General features: G+C 37.5%; 1 protein-coding gene across 11 annotated transcripts in view; it reads left to right on the forward strand.

Annotated features, from left to right (window-relative positions):
• trpm1b (transient receptor potential cation channel, subfamily M, member 1b) overlaps positions 1–20,152 on the forward strand; it is a 150,537-nt gene that overhangs the window by 43,603 nt on the left and 86,782 nt on the right. For 6 of the 11 annotated variants that reach the window (XM_073942261.1, XM_073942267.1, XM_073942268.1 and 3 more), the window contains one exon: positions 8,253–8,363. In XM_073942261.1, the coding sequence (XP_073798362.1) occupies positions 8,289–8,363 (75 nt within the window). In that variant the 5' untranslated portion in view covers positions 8,253–8,288. Of the gene's footprint in view, positions 1–4,803; positions 5,494–7,471; positions 7,652–8,252; positions 8,364–15,311; positions 15,488–20,152 lie in introns of those variants that run through there. The other 5 variants (XM_073942279.1, XM_073942283.1, XM_073942278.1 and 2 more) reach the window with 4 other exon arrangements.

Consider the following 20,152-nt stretch of genomic DNA (forward strand, 5'->3'; position numbering starts at 1 on the left):
ACAAGAATGTGTTATTGAATAGTTTTAGGATAGATAAATGGATAAATAGATACTGTAGATAGATAGACAGGATTGATATTGTAGATTGATAGATGGATGATAAATGGATGGATGGATGGGTGGATACTGTAGATAGATGGGTGGATAGTTGGATGGATAGATTGATGGATACTGTAGATAGAAACTGTATATAGATGGATGGATATTGTAGGTGGATGGATGGGTGAGTGATGAATAGATGGATGATAGATGAATGGATATTGTAGATAGATGCTGTAGATAGACAGATTGATATTGTAGATTGATTGATGGAGGGATGGATTGAGTGGATACTGTGGATAGATGGACATAGATGGATAGTGATGGAGGGGTGGATACTTTAGATACAAACTGTAGATAGATGAATGGATATTGTGGATGGATGGATGGATAGAAAAATGGATGATGGATAGATGGATGGAATAATGGATATTATGGATGGATGGGTGGGGTGATGAATAGATGGATGATAGATGAATGGATATTGTAGATAGATACTGTACAGTAGATAGACAGATTGATATTGTAGATTGTTATATGGAGGGATGGATAGATGAGTGGATACTGTGGATTGATGGACGGATAGATGGATGGTGGTGGATGGATGGATAGTTAGATTGATGGATACTGTAGATAGAAACTGTAGATAGATGAATGGATATTGTAGATGGATGAATAGAAAATGCGTGATAAATAGAGAGATGGATGGATGGATAGAATGATGGATGGGTAGGTGGATAGATTCATGGGTAGATGATGGATGGATGGATGGATATTGTAGAGAGGTGGATGGGTGGAGTGATGAATAGATGGATGATAGATGAATGGATACTGTAGATAAATACTGTAGATAGACTGATTGATATTGTGGATGGAGGGATGAGTGGATATTGTGGATAGATGGACGGATAGATTGATAGTGATGGATGGATGCATGGATACTGTAGATAGAAACTGTAGATGGATGAATAGATATTGTGGATGGATGGATAGAAAAATGGATGATAAATAAATAGATGGATAGAATGATGGATAGGTAGGTGGATGGATTGATGGGTAGATAGATACTGTAGCTAGATGGATTGATGAATAGGTTGATAAATAATAAGGAATGGGTAGATAGATGGATAGGTGGATAGATGAATGGATATTTAATTGCATTTATCATTTTTTTCTTACATTTTCGTATTGTTATTCCTAATTCAAATATATCATAAGTGATTAAATAATACAATACCAAAGATAAAACTGGATCATGATCATGGTGCAGAAATTATTACAACCCAAAGAAATTTTAAGTATTATGTTATGAAAAAATATCTAAAATGAATTTTTAATAACAAAAAATGGATAAAAAAATCTGCTTTTTTTAAAGGCGGTGTAGTCCTTCAGTCATTAGTAATTTAGTCATAATTTATTAGTCATAAATACACTATAAAATTGAATGACAAAGTCAAGACAAATATTTTAGTAATTTTATCTTTATATCAATAAGTTAATCAGGTTGCAACTACATTTAAGTTATAGAAAGTTTAATATAATATTTCAGTCAGTCTGATTAATGCAAGTTCAGATTAAAGTTAATTTGATTCAACAAAAAATCAAGGCAGCAAGATCTTGTTTACAGTGTACTCTAATAACTGTATTTGTTTACGCATGCAAATACTTATTTAACTAATGGAACCTTGCCATAAAGTGTTACCATTATTTATAGATATATAAAACGATGTCATACAACATGACTTTCACTTGGTGCTTCAGCGAAATATATTTGTGCGGCGAGTGTGAAACTTTAAATGCAACTCGATGTCCCACACGATGAGCAAACCCACTCTGTTGTTCTCATTTTATAATCTGTTCTCTTCCCTCTGCAATCGCCGACATGTTTCAGGAGTAGGTTGAGTCACATTCTCGATTTCACCACGTTGTTCAGATGACTCAGCTATTCTTGTGTACTATAAGAAATATCCGATTCCCCTGGGCTCTGCATCAGTACTGACGGCTGCGGCACGTGTCCCTCTTTTCAGATGTTATCCTGTGAAGTGTTTGTGAGGACAGCCTGACCTAGCAGCAGGTGGAACAGCCCAGGCAAGGCCAGAATGACCCAGAACAGAAGGAACAGCTAACGCACAACTAGCTAATTAGGCAGATTCTTTAACACATTGACAAAGAACTATTGACGCTGGTCAGTCTTTGTCAAGAAGTTATTTATTTTCTCCCAAAGAATACAAGGATGCTTTTCAAAAGTTTAGATGGACAGAGACAGATAAATTGATGAATAAATGGACAGATAGATAGGTGGATGGATAGACTGACAAATGAATAGATAAATGGATGGATACAAAAGGGTGATGGGTGGATGGATGAATAGAGGTAGATGGATGGATGGATGGATGAATGGAAAGATACAAATGGTGATGGAGAAAATACATGGATGAATAAATGTAGAGATGGATGGATGGATACAAAATGGGCTAATAGATGGACGAAATAATAAATGAATAGATGGATAAATAAATTGATAAATAGACGAGTGAATGGACTAATTGATGAATAAAACAACAGTTGGATGGATGGACAGATGAATAGATGAAGAGAGCGATACAAAAGGGCAGTGGATGGAACAGATTGATGGATGAATAAATAGATAGAGGGATGGACAAATTCATAGATGTAGAGTGATACATATGGCAATGGAGGGATGTATAAATGGATGAAAGAAAAGATGAATGGATGAATGGATGGTAGAATAAGTGGATGGATGGATGAAAGAATAAATTGGGTGAATAAACCAAGTTGGGTGGATGGACAAATGAATAGATGAGAGAGCGATACAAAGGGCAATGGACAAATGGATGAAAGCGTAGATGGACAAATGAATAGAGGGATCAACAAAAGATTGAATGAATGAATGAATGAATGAATGAATGAATGAATGAATGAATGAATGGACTGATAGATGAGTGGACGAATGGATTGATGGATGGATGGATGGATGGATGGATTGATTGAAGGATGGATGGATGGATGGATGGATGGATAGAAACAAAAGGGCAATGGAGGGATAGAATAGATGGATGGATGAATACATTTACAGAGAGTTGAGATGGATGGATAGATGGATGAAATAATGGATAGATGGATGAATAAATGGACAAATAAATTAGTGGATGGACTGATTAATGGATGAATAAACCAACAGTTGGATAGATAGACAAATGAATAGATGGTGAGAGCGATACAAAAGGGCAATGGATGGATTAAATAATAAATTGATGTATAAATAAATAGAAAGATGGATGGATGGGTGGACAAACAAATTGATGGATGAATTAATGAATGGATGGATTGAAGGAGATAGATAGATAGATAGATAGATAGATAGATAGATAGATAGATAGATAGATAGATAGATAGATAGATAGATAGATAGATAGATACAAAAGGGCAATGGAGGGATAGAATAGATGGATGGATGAATAAATTCACAGAGAGATGAGATGGATGGATAGATGGATACAAAAGAGCCGATAGATGGATGAAATAATGGATAGTTGGATGAATAAATTGACAAATAAAGGAGTTTATGGACTGATTGATGGATAGATAGATAAACCAACAGATAGATGGATGGACAAAATAATAAATAAATAAATGAATAGATAGATAGATAGATAGATAGATAGATAGATAGATAGATAGATAGATAGATAGATAGATAGATAGATAGATAGATAGATAGATAGAAAAGAGAAATAGATAGATAGAATAGATGGATGAATAAATGGACAGACAGATGAGTGGGTGAATGAATGATGAAAAAATTGGCAGATAGATGGATAGATACAAAAGAGCAGATTGATGGATGGAATAATAAATGGATAGATGAATAAATGGACACATAGATGAGTGGATGGACTGATTGATGGATGGATGGACAGATGGACATGAACAGATGGAGAGAGCGATACAAAAGGGTGATAGATAGATGGATGAATGGATGAAAGCAAAGACGGATGGATAGACAATAGAATAAATGGATAGATGTGATGGACGGATGGATGGATGTATGGCTGGATAATATGATGGCCGATGGATGAAGGCATGTATAAATGAACAGATCAATCTCTTTAGACAGCGGTCACCAGTCCTGTTCCTGGAGATCTACCTTCCTGCAGAATTCAGCTCCAACCCTGACCAAACACACCTGAACCAATTAATCAGCACCTGAAGCAGCACTTGATAATTACTGGCAGGTGTTTTTGATGAGGGTTGCAACTGACATCTGCAGGCAGGTAACTCTCCAGGATCAGGGCTGGTGACCCCTGCTCTTAAAGCTGTATCTCAGCAAACAGAACGGCCTACTTTAATTGCAAAGTCACTATGAGTGTAAGCTGATATGCCTCGGTCATAACTCTGCAGTGTGGATGTGCATGTGATTCCCTCTCTGGACAGAAAGCCGGACAATAATGTAGTGTCTCTTATATCTGCACGCTTCCCAACAACGTGTCTCCGCGATCGGAGAGTCTGATTGGCAGACACACCTCACAGGACTGAAGGTCACATAATACACTTCAGTTTGTCTCCTTTCTGCAGAAGCTATGAATTAGGAATGACCTGCGCTCTCGTCACAGCGACTCTCTGATAGCTAGAGCTTGACTGATGTTTCGTCTACTCATTTACGTTTATTTGTATATTATGGAAGTTGAGAAGTTCTGTGTGGAGTTTGCATGTTCTCCCTGCGTTCGCGTGGGTTTCCTCCGGGTGCTCCGGTTTCCCCCACAGTCCAAAGACATGCAGTGCAGGTGAATTGGGTTGGATAAATTGTCCGTAGTGTATGAGTGTGTGTGTGAAATGTTTCCCAGAGATGGGTTGCGGCTGGAAGGGCATCCGCTGCGTAAAAACTTGCTGGATAAGTTGGCGGTTCATTCCGCTGTGGCGACCCCGGCTTAGAGGGACTAAGCCGACAAGAAAATGAATGAAAATTAAAAACTGCTTTTATTCTAGCCGAATTAACACAAATAAGACTTTTTCCAGAAGAAAAGGCACTTTAGGAAATACTGTGAAAAATTCCTTGCTTTGTTAAACTTATTAATTGAAAAATAAATCACAGGAGGGCGGATAATATTAACTTCAACTGTGTGTAGTGGAGTTCCTGCAGTCTTTAAATGTCAGTTCGGCAGCACATGTGAAGCGCAGAGGCTGTTTACTACTTGCGGTTTAGCTTTGCTCTTTTGATCTGCAGTTGGGAAACGTATCATTTCCCATCATGCATGTAACAGCTCTCTTCCTGTTCGTCTTCACACAGAAGCCTACTTGTGTTGATCTAGGACCAGATTTGTCCCGGCCTGATTCTGATCTATAACCATCACAAAGAGAAACCGCAGAACTGGACTCCCAAAGACAACTTTTCAGCACAACGAATGCGTTTAAACCTACAAAACAAACCTGATGGTGAGAATCATAACCTGAACGTCATAACCTCAACTTCCCGAACCACACCGAGCAGAGCTCTTGCATAATAAAAGCGACTGGTCAATCATTTCACATGTCGAAATTTCCGCCCATGTCCTTGGCAAGATTCCTGACCTCAATGACTGCCGTGGATCACACTGTTCTGCAGTGTTGTCTCCCAAACAGCCCAGAACAAACATTTGATTTTAAAGCAACACGAGCTGCTTTTCAAGCAGATTCTGTGCTTTTTGTTTTGTCTGTTCCAGGAAATTAAAGCACAGCAGGTGACATTTGAGCTGTACTGGACAGTACAGAGTCCAAAATGTTGAAGGACCACTATTATGTAATGAACAATTGATGATGATGGGCTGTTGAATTGTAATAGTTTAACATGATGGAGTCTGTTATTACTCTTGTACTACGCTCTTAAATGAGCAGTTTTTCGTATTTTGTGATTTCATGTTTTGATTTTTAATTCCGCCATTTATTTATGCTTTTGAATCGCATTATGGGAGCTTGATCTTTCTACAAACAACTTTTAATCCTTGCAAAGTTCGAAAAAGTGACTTTTATTAGCATTTTTGTAGTTTATAGTGCTATATTGTCTGGGTTGGTGTTGTATATTACACTCAATGGTGGAAATACTATAAAATCATACTCGAGTAAATATACCATTACTTGGCTAAAAATGTAGTGCAAGTAGAAGTATCTGTTGTAAATATTACTCAAAATACGAGTAAGAACCTTGGGAAAGTATTCATGAGCAGTGAGCATTGCGCTGTGAAAAGCTGATGCATTTTCATGCAGTTTGTGCAGGGATGTGTAAACGTAACATTCTGTAGTGCATTTAGTGATCTTCCTATATTCGTTCCTTCCAACCTTTATTGTTTTGTCCATTTATTCATTCGTTTGTTTGTTTCTTGCTTCATTTGTTTGTTCCTTTCATTCCTCCCTTCATCCTATCACTCATTCAATCATTTGTTCTTTTCTTCATATTTTTGTTCCTTCCTTCATTGGGTCCTTTGTTCGTTCCTTCCTTCCTTAGTTTGCTCAGTCCTTCCTTGAATTCTTCCTTCATTCATTTGGTCTTTCCTTTGTTCCTCCATTCATTCACTCATTCATTTGTTCATATTTTGTTCCTTAGTTCATTTATTCATCCATTTGCTCATTCGTTCGTTCCTTCATATTTATGTTCCTTCCTTCATTGGTTCCTTTCATTAATTAATTTATTCATTCAAATTTGTTCCTTCATTATTTCCTGTTCATTCATATTTTTGTTCCTTCCTTCATTAGGTCCTTCATTCATTCATTCATTTGTTTGTTCATATGTTTGTTCCTTCCTTCATTAGGTCATTTATTTCATTCATTCCTTCCTTCCTTAGTTTGCTCAGTCCTTCCTTGAATCCATTCTTGATTCATTTGGTCTTTCATTCGTTCCTCCCTTCTTTCATTTACTCATTCATTCGTTTTTTTATTGATATTTTGTTCCTTCCTTCATTAGGTCCTTTGTTCATCTATTCATTCATTCATTTCTTCTTTCCTTCCTTAGTTTGTTCAGTCTTTACTTGAGTCCTTCCTTCATTAGTCCAATACTTCCTTTGTTCGGTCCTTACATTCCTTGCTCTCCATCCTTCATTCGGCCCTTCTTTCCTTCATTAGTTCAGTCCTCCCTTTATTCCGTCCTTTCTTCATTCAGAGTATATAGACTGTAATTACTTGATACATTTGTGATACAATAACATCTTATTTTCCAACTAAATAAAAAAAACATTTTAAACACTTCAGCTTTTTAAAGCAGTTCTGAATTAACCAAAATAAAAGTCGAGTTTGGGGAATTTTGTGCTCCTGAGGGACAAAAACAAGTCCAAACTGCAGTTTATTCAATCAATGTTCAGAGAGCCTGGCTTTGGTCCAGTGAATATACAGGTTGCACGTGCCGCAGGGTTATTTATATACTCGTCTATCTCAGCAATAAAACACTGAATTGGCATTTACAGAGAGAGCTGTAACAGTTAAGTCACTTTAATGACCCCACAAAGCTAAGGCAGAAGCTTAAAGGCCCAATATACTTTCAGGAACAAACAAAAAGGTATTATTTGCATTTGCAGCAATATACGGTCATCTAGACACCGCGCACAGTCCAGAGAATGCCATTTAGGTAAATATGTAAATACTGTAGGGCCACTTGGTGGCTTAGTGGTTAGTACTGTTGCCTCATAGCAAAAAGGTTGCTGGTTCGAGTCCTGGGTGGATCTGTTGGTATTTCTGTGTGGAGTTGGCATGTTCTCCCCTTGTTGGCATGGGTTTCCTGCGGGTGCTTCGGTTTCCCCCACAGTCCAAACACTCACACTATAGGGAAATTGAAAAAACTAAACTGGCTGTAGTGAGTGTGTATGGATGTTTTCCAGTACTGGGTTTCACCTGGAAGTGCATCTGCTGTGTAAAACATGCTGGAAATGTTGGCGGTTCATTCTGCTGTGGCGACTCCTAATGAATAAATGAATGTAAATACTCTCAAAAAAAATAAACACAGTAAAATGACAACTGTGAGAAAACAGTGGAGAAATAATTTGATTTATAGTGGATGTTGGCTTCTTAACCCAGCACTCCTTTCAAACAAAGTCATTTATAGCCTTTTTTGTATGGCAGATTAAGAACTAGCCGTTTTAAATTATTAAATTGTCAATGCTGCTTTCAGTTGTAACTACACTTTGTTCTATTATTAAACGTCTTTTCTTTGTTTATGCCTTTACTTGCAGACATCTGAACTCGCCAGACTGAGCTGAAGAAATAAGATGGAGTTTTCCATGTCATTGAGGGCGGAGCCACCAAGCCACACCCACATATTACATCATCGCCAAGAGCCGGTGGTAGGTTTAATGTGTTTATCGTCTACTTTTGCTGACCTGTTTGAAACTCATGAAACAAACTGCCACAAAAAGTCACGTCTGTTAATTCTGGGGTCTATCTTGAAGGTTATTGGGACTACGTCTACTTGTTTGCTCAAGAATGCCACACAAACGGGTATTCAGAAACCGTATTATTTATAATTATAAAAAAAGTTTTTAAAAAACACCAAAAATATTGAGGACTCATCCAGAGATTTTTGTCCAACCAAAAGCTCTGACACCTACATTCTGCCATTGGTCAGATGGAAAGACGGATGGACATCTCCATTCATTAAAGCAAAATCCTTAAGATGGATGTGTGGTAGATGGATAGATTATTCTCCGGATTTATAAAACTGCACCACACATTAATTCTACCACAGACTAGATAGATAGATGGATGAATAAATGAATGAATGGATGGATGGTGGGATGAATGGATGGGTGGATGGATAAATGGATGGATGGATGGATGAATGGATGAATGAATGGGTTGATAAATGGGTGGATTGATGGATAAATTGATGTAATTATAAATGGATGGATGGATGGATGGATGGATGGATGGATGGATGGATAAATGAATGAGTGGATGGATGGATGAATGGATGGATGGATGGATAGATAAATGGATGGATGGATGGATGGATAAATGAATGAGTGGATGGATAGATGGATGGATGAATGGATGGATAGATAAATGGATGGATAGATGAATTGGATGGATGGATGGATAGATAAATGAATGGATGGATGGATGATGGATGGATGGATGGATGGATGGATAAATGAATTAGTGAATGGATGGATGGATGGATGGATGGATAAATGAATTAGTGAATGGATGGATGGATGGATTGATAAATTAGATGGATGGATAGATGGATGGATGGATAAATTGGATGGATGGATAGATAAATGGATGGATAGATGAATTGGATGGATGGATAGATAAATAAATGGATGGATGGATGATAAATTGGATGGATGGATGGATGGATGGATGGATAAATGAATTAGTGAATGGATGGATGGATGGATTGATAAATTAGATGGATGGATAGATGGATGGATGGATGGATGTATGGATAAATTGGATGGATGGATAGATAAATGGATGGATGGATGGATAAATGAATTAGTGAACGGATGGATGTATGGATAAATGAATTAGTGAACGGGTGGAGGTATGGATGGATGGATGGATGGATGGATGGATAAAAACAATGAAAATCTAAAGTCTGTATTAAAAACTGTACTAAAATATTGATGACTCATCCTGCACCAGAGATTTTTGTCCAACCAAATGCCGTCATTCTGCCACAGACTAGATGGATAGGTGGATGGATGTATAGATAGAGGTATATATGGATGGAGGAATGAATAGACAAAAGGATGGGTGTATAGATAGACTGATGGATGGCTATCTACTCCATTCATTTAAACAAAATCCTTCATATGGATGGATGGATGGATCAAACCATCGAAACCATCGTCTTTAGTGAAAACAGTACCAAACATATTGATGACTCATCCTGCACCAAAGATTTATGTCCAATCATGTGCTCTCCAGGATAAGTCATCTTCACCACATATGAACTCTCCCACAGACTAGACGGATGGATGGATGGATAGATAGATGGATAAATGAATGAATAAATGGATGGATGGATTGATGGACCGATCGACCGACCGAGGGATGGATAGATAGATAGATAGATAGATAGATAGATAGATAGATAGATAGATAGATAGATAGATAGATAGATAGATAGATAGATTGTCCATTCATTAAAGCAAAGTATTAGTAAAAGCACACTGTTGGTGCTTGCTGAGTCTAGCAGTAATCAAGTCCAACACAATGCTGTGGGAAAAGCTTTGTCAACTTCACACAATACAACTGAAAAGAGCACACTTTAGCTGTGAGAAGCAGCCTCTCTCTCTCTCTCTCTCTCTCTCTCTCTCTCTCTCTCTCTCTCTCTCTCTCTATCTCTGTTTAACCACACAGTTTGACCTCAGGCTCTGCATTAGTGTGTCTTGATGACGGCATGTACACAGGGACCTATTACTGACCCTTATTCAAACTCAACAACGATACGTAATGTACAGGAGCACTATTTACCTTACACTCATGTAACCTGCGTATATCACACAATGGCACAGCCCGAGGGTGTGTGTGTGTGTGTGTGTGTGTGTGTGTGTGTGTGTGTGTGTGTGTGTGTGTGTGTGTGTGTGTGTGTGTGTGTGTGTGTGAGATGTACTCAGGGTGGGACCCTAAACAGGGATTTCGCTTTATCAAAAGACTTAACCATTCCTAACGGAGCGAAACAACAGAGCCCACCCACTTTTAAAAGCAGCTTTTGTTACAGGACGTTTCCCATTAATTATTTTCATAGTGATCACAAGTCAAGTCAAGGGTAAAAAAAAGAGATGCCAAAAGGTGTCGTCATTTCATAGATGTTTTTCCACTTTTTTATGTGGGGGAAAAACTGAGACCACTTGAAAATTCAATTAATTTAATCCGTGGTTTAGGTTAAGTTACATGTAATTATGCATAGTTAATTGTAATCATTATAATAAATAAACAAGACGACGCTCTAGGCTAGTTTTTAACAGTGGACAGCACTCTAGGCTTATGTTAGGCAGCAGATAGTGCTTTAGGCTAGTTTTTAACAATGGACAGCGCTCTAGGCTAGTGTTTAGCAGCAGATGGCGCTCTACGCAAGTTTTTAACGGCAGACGGTGCTCTAGGCTAGTTTTTAAAGGCAGACAGTGCTCTAGCATCGTTTTTAGCAGCAGATTGCGCTCTAGGCTAGTTTTTATCAGCAGACTGTGCTCTAGGCTAGTGTTTAGCAGCAGATGGCGCTCTAGGCTAGTTTTTAACTGTAGATTGCGCTCTACGCTAGTTTTTCTCAGCAGATGACGCTCTAGGCTAGTTTTTATCAGCAGATGACGCTCTAGGCTAGTTTTTAAACCTTAGATTGCGCTCCAGGCTAGTTTTTATCACCAGATTACGCTCTAGGCTAGTTTTTATCAGCAGATTACGCTCTAGGCTAGTTTTTATCAGCAGATGACGCTCTAGGCTAGTTTTAAACCTTAGATTGCGCTCCAGGCTAGTTTTTATCAGCAGATTACGCTCTAGGCTAGTTTTTATCAGCAGATTATGCTCTAGGCTAGTTTTTATCAGCAGATTACGCTCTAGGCTAGTTTTTAATCAGCAGATTACGCTCTAGGCTAGTTTTTATCAGCAGATTACGCTCTAGGCTAGTTTTTAACAGCAGATTACGCTCTAGGCTAGTTTTTAGCAGCAGATGACACTCTAGGCTAGTTTTTAACTTTAGATTACGCTCTAGGCTAGGTTTTAACAGCAGATTACGCTCTAGGCTTGTTTTCTACAGCAGATGGTGCTCTTAGGCTAGTTTTTAACAGTGGACAGCGCTCTTGGCTAGTTTTTGGCATCAGATTAACAGCTTGAGCACCATCTGCTGTTCAAAACAAAACTTAAAATTGATTCCAGAGAGAGCAGTGATGCAATATTAAAAAAAAAATCCCAGAATTATTGCAGAATTGATTTCTAGAAACAGTTTTTCACCATATAGCTCTAGTAGCACTCTTACCTCTAACTTACAGCTCATGCTAGATCTTCAGATATCTTTAAATGAATGTGACTTTTACTTCCAGTACGGTACATACTGTTACAATCTATTCAGGCACAATCCATAATCGCATTATAACATCGATCCAAGCCAACTTTTTCATGCGGTGTAAACTATGGAAGTTGACAGAACATCAATATCCCAACATCCTCACCTCACGGCAGATGTCAATAACACACGCACACACACATGTATGAAAAGCCAAACAAGCCGTGCCCTCTAGCAGTTAATGAGAGGACAGATTAACAAGGCTCCCATTAAAATGAGAACAAATCCTTCACACACACACAGAGAGAGGGAGAGAGAGAGAGAGAGGTCGTCGGCAGAATTGGAAGTCAAAGTAATCATTGTTAAGACCATTAAATGCTGTTTTGAACTCCAGAGATTGAGAACCTTATTTATTTAACACCGCATTTCATTCGGTATTACTCAAGAAACAAGCAAAGGGATGCATTGTTCCTGTATTGATTTATTCTCCAGGGATTTTTGGCATGTAGGAAATGTTCTCAGGGCAGCTCATGCTGACCACAACAAAAGCAAGGCCTAAACACAAGCATGAAATAACCGCTGGCTCTTTGTTGAGACTTTTTAAAACTCGTATAGGTCGGCATACTGTAGTAAACATCTATATTTTAAATGATATTATGTGAAGCCAGCACAGTGGGCGTGCGTTTCTGCTTTCGGATGTATTGTTTTTGTCAGGAAATCTTATGAAACCAAAATGAGAAGTGCAGCTGGAAGCACGAATGCCTGTTTGCAGTTAAATGTGTTTTTCTGGAATTAAACGGTGTCCCTGAAGTATTGTTATAAACATGCAAAATGGTGATTTTATTATAGCCGACATGACATATTTCCATGTATAAGAATGCCTTTTTTGCAGTAAACAAGCAGTGTATTTTGCCTAAATTAAAACATTATTTATCTGACCTCACCCTTGTTGCGTAATGGGTTTTATGGCATGTATATATTGTTTTATTGAGTGCTGGAGGTATAGGTGTTATTGCATGTTCTCACATGCTGAGGCTGTAATGTATTTGTTATTATGGCCTTGAATGGAATTCATTAGTCACTCAGCAACATCTGACTCATGCTCTTCGCATTCAAATTTGGACTTTGGAGACATAAACAACCCAGCACCGTACACAAAACCACAATTATCAAGTTACACAAGAGTGACGATGGGCAATAATGTGATTTTGATCTGGAATCTGCTTAAGAGGAAGTGAACATTAATGTAACATGTTTTTTTTGGATTGGTGATTTTTAGTTATTCAGTTTAAGCTTGAAAATTTGTAACTTAAATTTGCATTAATTCAACTTATATTGCAAACAAATATTTGCAGAATGACTACATTACCTATACGGACGCTATATGGAAACTGTTCAACCATTAGAGTGCTGCAACCAGCAAAATACAGCAAACGGCACAATAGGTTGATCTTTACAGCTGATGGCACTTTTACCTAGAGCGCTGTTTAAAACTAGCCTAGAGCGCCAGCTGCTGTTAAAAACTAGCCTAAAGCGCCAGCTGCTGTTAAAAACTAGCCTAGAGCGCCAGCTGCTGTTAAAAACTAGCCTAGAGCGCCAGCTGCTGTTAAAAACTAGCCTAGAGCACCAGCTGCTGTTAAAAACTAGCCTAGAGCGCCAGATGCTGTTAAAAACTAGCCTAGAGCACCAGCTGCTGTTAAAAACTAGCCTAGAGCGCCAGATGCTGTTAAAAACTAGCTTACAGTGTTGGCTGTTGTTAAAAAAAACTAGCCTAGAGCGCTGTCTTCTGTTTAAAAAGTAGCCTAGAGCAACGTTTGTTGTTAAACTAGCCTAGAACGCCATCTGTTGTAAAACTAGCCTAGATCGCTGTCTTCTGTTTAAAAAGTAGCCTAGAGCAACGTTTGTTGTTAAACTAGCCTAGAACGCCATCTGTTGTTAAACTAGCCTAGAGCACCGTCTACTGTTTAAAAAGCAGCCTAGAGCACAGTCTGTTGTTAAACTAGCCTAGAATGCCGTCTGTTGTTAATCTAGCCTAGAGTGCTGTCTACTGTTTAAAAAGTAGCCTAGAGCACAGTCTGTTGTTGAACTAGCCTAGAGCGTTATTTACTATTTAAAAAGTAGCCCAAAACCCTGTCTGTTGTTAACAACTAGCCTAGAGCATCGACTGCTGTTAAAAAAGTAGCCTAGAGCAACGTTTGTACTTAAAAGTAGTCTAGAACACCATCTGCTGTTAAAAACTAACCTAGAGCGTTGTCTACTGTTTAAAAAGTAGCCTAGACTGCTGTCTGTTGTTAAGAAACTAGCCTAGAGCGTTGTCTACTGTTTAAAAAGTAGCCTAGACTGCTGTCTGTTGTTAAGAAACTAGCCTAGAGCGTTGTCTACAGTTAAACTAGTCGAGAGCACCGTCTGCTAATAAAACAAGTCTAGAGCATCAGTTTTTACAACAGATGGAACTCTAGATTATATTTCAAACACTAGATGCCATTCTAGGCTAGTTTTTAACCGCAGACTATGCTCTGTTATTTTTTAACACTTAATGGCCCTCTAGGCTACTCTAACAATAGACAGCTCTATGCTAATTTTTACAGCAGATGGCGCTCTAGGCTAGTTTTTAACAGCGGATGATTCTCTAGGCTTGCCTTTAACACCAAATAATGCTTTAGGCTAGTTTTTAACAATAGATGGCGCTGTAGGCTAGTTTTTAAACAGCAGAAGATGCTCTAGGCTAGTTTTTAACGCTAAATATTGCTCTAGGCTAGGTTTTGAATGTTTAGCACCAGAAATTGTGCAGAAAGACTACATTTACCCATGATGCTCTACGGAAACTTTGGACCAATTAGAGTGCAATTCATTTATTTATTTATTTTTTTTTACTGCAGATGACGCTCTAGGCTAGTTTTCGAATGTTTAATATCTGAAGTTGTGCAGTGTAGATACTTCCACTAATTAGAGCGCTTTAGCAAGCAAAATGTATTAAGCTCCGCCCACTCACACTAACCTCAGCAAAAATATGAACAATTATTTTGCATATGCTGACATGACAACTTTTTATCGTGTAAAGGCTTTAAAAACAACTGAAATTTGTATATTATGTAATATGTGACAAGGTAGCTATTTTGTATATCTTTTTTTTTATTTATTTGATTTTTCTTTATACTGTAGTGTGATTGTATTATTTTCACATTGTTCATAACTTAAGAAAGAAAAAAGGAAAATCCCCTCAGACCGAAAACAAACCCCTCCCCCGCCGTGTGCCCATTCTCCGCACGGTTGTTTTGGTGGGAGTGCAGCGGGTTCAGAAGTGGGCGAGACTCACAGACCCACAGTTGACCCTCACATGACAAAACCTGCACTGAAACCCAAACCTAACCTATATATGCGTTCTCGCAGCCTCGCCAAAAGAGCTGCTGCGCTCCAGAAATGTTGTTCGCTGTGCTTGTCCTCAAGTGACCCGCAGCAGAAGTGAGTACATCCCGTTCCTGTGATATTAATAGCTCCCTTGCGTCACCAAACTGCGCTAGACTGCTCTGCTAGACACGCGATGCAGAAGCGCATTCACGCGCCGAATAAACAGCGTTATAAAGCCGATATCTATCCGGCATCTGACGGATGTCTCGGTCGGATGTAGAAACGTGTGGGCGAGCAATACGTGATGCATTGGGTTTTACTGTACTGAACAAAGTAAACAATACACTATGCATGGCTGGTACTAAATTACAAGCTTCCTTAATTAATAAGATGGTTTTATATTTGCACATACGTTCAGTGACAACTTGTGACATGCTTGCTGTAGTGTTTACTTTGAATATTAGGTCTGAAATCGCATGCAAGTGCGGACTGATTTGGGAGCCCTAAAGAAAGTCCTGGTATGGGGCCGTAGCATTGAAACTCTTATTTTTCTCTGTAGATTAGGTTTTATTTATTATTTATTAATTTATTTGGTAAATAAACTGCATGTTTAAATATATATATTTAATATTTAAAGGAACCTTTCTCTTCTTAAGAACACTTTTCATATATATACATATCTTTCCAGTTATTTTTCACAGTATTTGCCTTGTCTAAAATTAATGAAGGTTAATGAATTATTAAAACAAATATGCACACACACACACACACACACACACACACACACAAACACACACACACACACACACACACACACACACTCACTATACAGACCCTAATAATATAATTTATCCATATTCCTTTTTTTTAAGCCACAATATTATTGATACTGCTTCATATATTGATATACCTTAAGGTAAATATTACATCGCCATTGCTGTCTATTGAAGGTGTGTGCATACTGTCAACGACGATCGGAGAGGAGGGAGGGGGGGGGGGGTCAGTGCTATGTCAGTGGCACCAATCATTCACCAATATTTTAGTGGCTGCATTTTATTCATTTATTTGCTTGTATGTTTGTTTATTTGTTTGTTTGCTTTTTTATTTATTCATTTGTTTGCTTTTTTATTTTTTCGTTTGTTTGTCTGTTTATTTGTTTATTTATTTGTTTGTTTGCTTGTCAATGTATTTATTTGTTTGTTCGTTTGTTTGTTTATTCATTCATGTATTTATTTGTCTGTTCATTTATTTGTTTGTTTGCTTGTTTATTTATTCATTAATTAATTTGTTTGTTTGTTTGTTTGTGTATTTATATATTTATTTGTTTATTTATTTAATTGTTTATTCATTTGTTTGTTTGTTTATTTGCTTGTTTGTTTATTAGATTTTTTTGTTTATTTATTTATTTGTCTGTTTATTTGTTTGCTTGTTTATTCATTCATTCATTTAATTATTTGTTTGTTTGTTTATTTATTTTTATAGTTTAATTATTTATTTATTTGCTTGTTTTTATTCACTTATTTTAGTTTTTGTTAGGTTGTTTTTAATTTTTTTGTTTGTTTGTTTGTTTACTTGCTGCTTTATTAATTCATTTATTTATTTTTGTTTGTTTGTTTGTGGTTTGTTTTTATTTATTTATTTATCTATCTATTTTTTTGTTTCTTTGTTTGTTAGTTTGTTTATTTGTTAATTTGTTTATTTATTTGTTTGTTCGTTTATTTATTTAAATATTTTACGTTTACGTAAGTACATGTACTTTAATAATATCTACAGCAAAGTCTTTGGGGTGGCCACAGGGGTTGCCAGAGTTTACACAGTTGTTGCATTGCTCCCGTGTCTGGAGGTAATAATAATAATAATAATAATAATATAAATACTGCACCACTATGATGACAGGCTTTGGCTGAGAAATTTCAGAATGACCAAAACATTTCAGGTGTTTTACCATGTGCTGTTATTATTTCATAATTATTAATTATTACATAAATATTACATAATTACACTAAAACCAAATGACCTAACATTTTTTATGCGCATGCTGGAATTTATTCAGTAAACGTGTTTCCATCGTAATTTATGCGCATCAATTGAAAAAATTTATCGCGTTCAGTTGTGTACATGGATTTTTTTTAATGCACATCTTGCCATTTCCATTAAGCACAATTTTTTAATGCAATTAGTCCAAAATTTGCATAAAATAGGTGAATAAAAAGTGCTATCAGGTTTGCGTCAAAGTCATTTTAACAGTTTCTGATTATCGGCCAATCAGAATCAACAATCAAGCTCCGTAATGTAACTCTATTTAAAGTCCCAAACAAATTTGCAGGCAGTGCAAGCAGCATGTATAAATATAGCCAGAGACCCTCCAGCCCCACGTCTGTCTACCTAAGGAAGCGTCACATCCCGTCTCAAAACCAGCAATTACGAGCCCCATGCAAGTGACCGCCATCAGTGGGTCTGGGTTCAGTCAGTTCACGCAGAGCCTCGCCCAGACAGCAGGCACCATGCAAATTACAGCGCAGCCCCGAAACACACACACCCACTTACAATTAGCAGAGAGACAGCGGAAGAGCAGAGCGCACGGAGAGCAGAGCAGGAGCGCAGAGGCCGTTTTATTACCCATGAGGCCGTTTTTGTGCTACCGTCAGACACTGAGGCCCAATTCTATTTTTGGTAACACTTTACAATAACAGCACATGAATAATGATGAGCTAATATGTAGACTAAACATTATTATGAATTAATGAGGCAGCACGGCGGCGCAGTGGGTAGCTGAAGGTCGCTGGTTTGAGACCCGGCTGGGTCAGTTGGCATTTCAGTATGGAGTTTGCATGGTCTCTCCATGTTGGCGTGGGTTTCCTTCAAGTGCTCCGTTTTCTCCCGACAATCCAAACACATGCACTTTAGGGGAACTGATAATGCATAAAAAACATAAGTCGCCGGTTCATTCCACTGTGGTGACCCCTGATTAATAAAGGGACTAAGTCGTAAAGAAAATGATTGAATTAATTAATTAACGATGAGTTAATGCATGTGCTAATCATGAACTAACTTTAACTACAACATCACAAGAATTGTTCTCGTGTGAATAACGACGACCCTAATAACTAGTTAGTGCACATTGCTAATTAATGTATTAATTAACATTTAAGTTTAAGCTAGGGCTGTGTGTGTTAATTTTAGGTTGGACGTTGGGTTTGGATGTCAACCCGATCCAAACAAAATGCAACGTCCCCATGACATTGGTTCACATCGTCAATCTGACGTCATGTTGACATCTTGTGCCTACGTGTGTCTAGTATTTTCATGCTATGGTGTTGCTACAGTTTTCATGTTATTACCATGTTGCTATGGACAGTTTAGCATGTTGCTAGCATATTTCTAGAGTGTTTCGTCTGGTGTTTAGAATGTTGCTAGAATGTTTTGTCTCGTGTTTAGCATGTTGCTAGAATGTTTTATCTGGTGTTAGCATGTAGCTAACACATTACTTGGTTGTTTTGTCCGGCATTTAGCATGTTGCTAGAATGCTTTGTCTGGTGTTTAACTTGTTGTTAGCATGTTGCTTGGTTGTTTTGTCTGCCGTTCAACATGTTGCTAGAACGCTTTGTCTGATGTTTAGCATGTTGCTAACACATTGCTTGGTTGTTTTGTCTGACATTTAGCATGTTGCTAGAATGTTTTGTCTGTTTATTATGTTGCTAACACATTTCTTGGTTGTTTTGTCTGGCATTTAGCATGCTGCTAGAATGTTTTCTCTGTTTAGCATTTTGCTAAAATATTGCTTGAATGTTTTGTCTGGAATTTAGCATGTTGCTTGAATGTTTTGTCTGGAATGTAGCATGTTGCTAAATGTTTTGTCTGGTATTTAGCATGTTGCTAACACATTGCTTGGTTGTTTTGTCTGGAATTTAGCATGTTGCTTGAATGTTTTGTCTGTTTATTATGTTGCTAACACATTGCTTGGTTGTTTTGTCTGGCATTTAACATGTTGCTAGAATGTTTTGTCTGTTTATTTTGTTGCTAATACATTGCTTGGTTGTTTTGTCTGACATTTAGCATGTTGCTAGAATGTTTTGTCTGTTTATTATGTTGCTAACGCATTTCTTGGTTGTTTTGTCTGGCATTTAGCATGCTGCTAAAATGTTTTCTCTGTTTAGCATTTTGCTAAAACATTGCTTGAATGTTTTGTCTGGAATTTAGCATGTTGCTTGAATGTTTTGTCTGGAATTTAGCATGTTGCTTGAATGTTTTGTCTGGAATTTAGCATGTTGCTAAATGTTTTGTCTGGTATTTAGCATGTTGCTAACACATTGCTTGGTTGTTTTGTCTGGAATTTAGCATGTTGCTTGAATGTTTTGTCTGTTTATTATGTTGCTAACACATTGCTTGGATGTTTTGTCTGGCATTTAGCATGTTGCTAGAATGTTTTGTCTGTTTATTATGTTGCTAACACATTTCTTGATTGTTTTGTCTGTCATTTAGCATGCTGTTAGATTGTTTTCTCTGTTTAGCATTTTGCTAAAACATTGCTTGAATGTTTTGTCTGGAATTTAGCATGTTGCTTAAATGTTTTGTCTGGAATGTAGCATGTTGCTAAATGTTTTGTCTGGTATTTAGCATGTTGCTAACACATTGCTTGGTTGTTTTGTCTGGAATTTAGCATGTTGCTTGAATGTTTTGTCTGGAATTTAGCATGTTGCTAAATGTTTTGTCTGGTATTTAGCATGTTGCTAACACATTGCTTGGTTGTTTTGTCTGGAATTTAGCATGTTGCTTGAA

The sequence above is a fragment of the Danio rerio genome, chromosome 25 (genome assembly GCF_049306965.1).
Source record: "Danio rerio strain Tuebingen ecotype United States chromosome 25, GRCz12tu, whole genome shotgun sequence".
Taxonomy (NCBI): domain Eukaryota; kingdom Metazoa; phylum Chordata; class Actinopteri; order Cypriniformes; family Danionidae; genus Danio; species Danio rerio.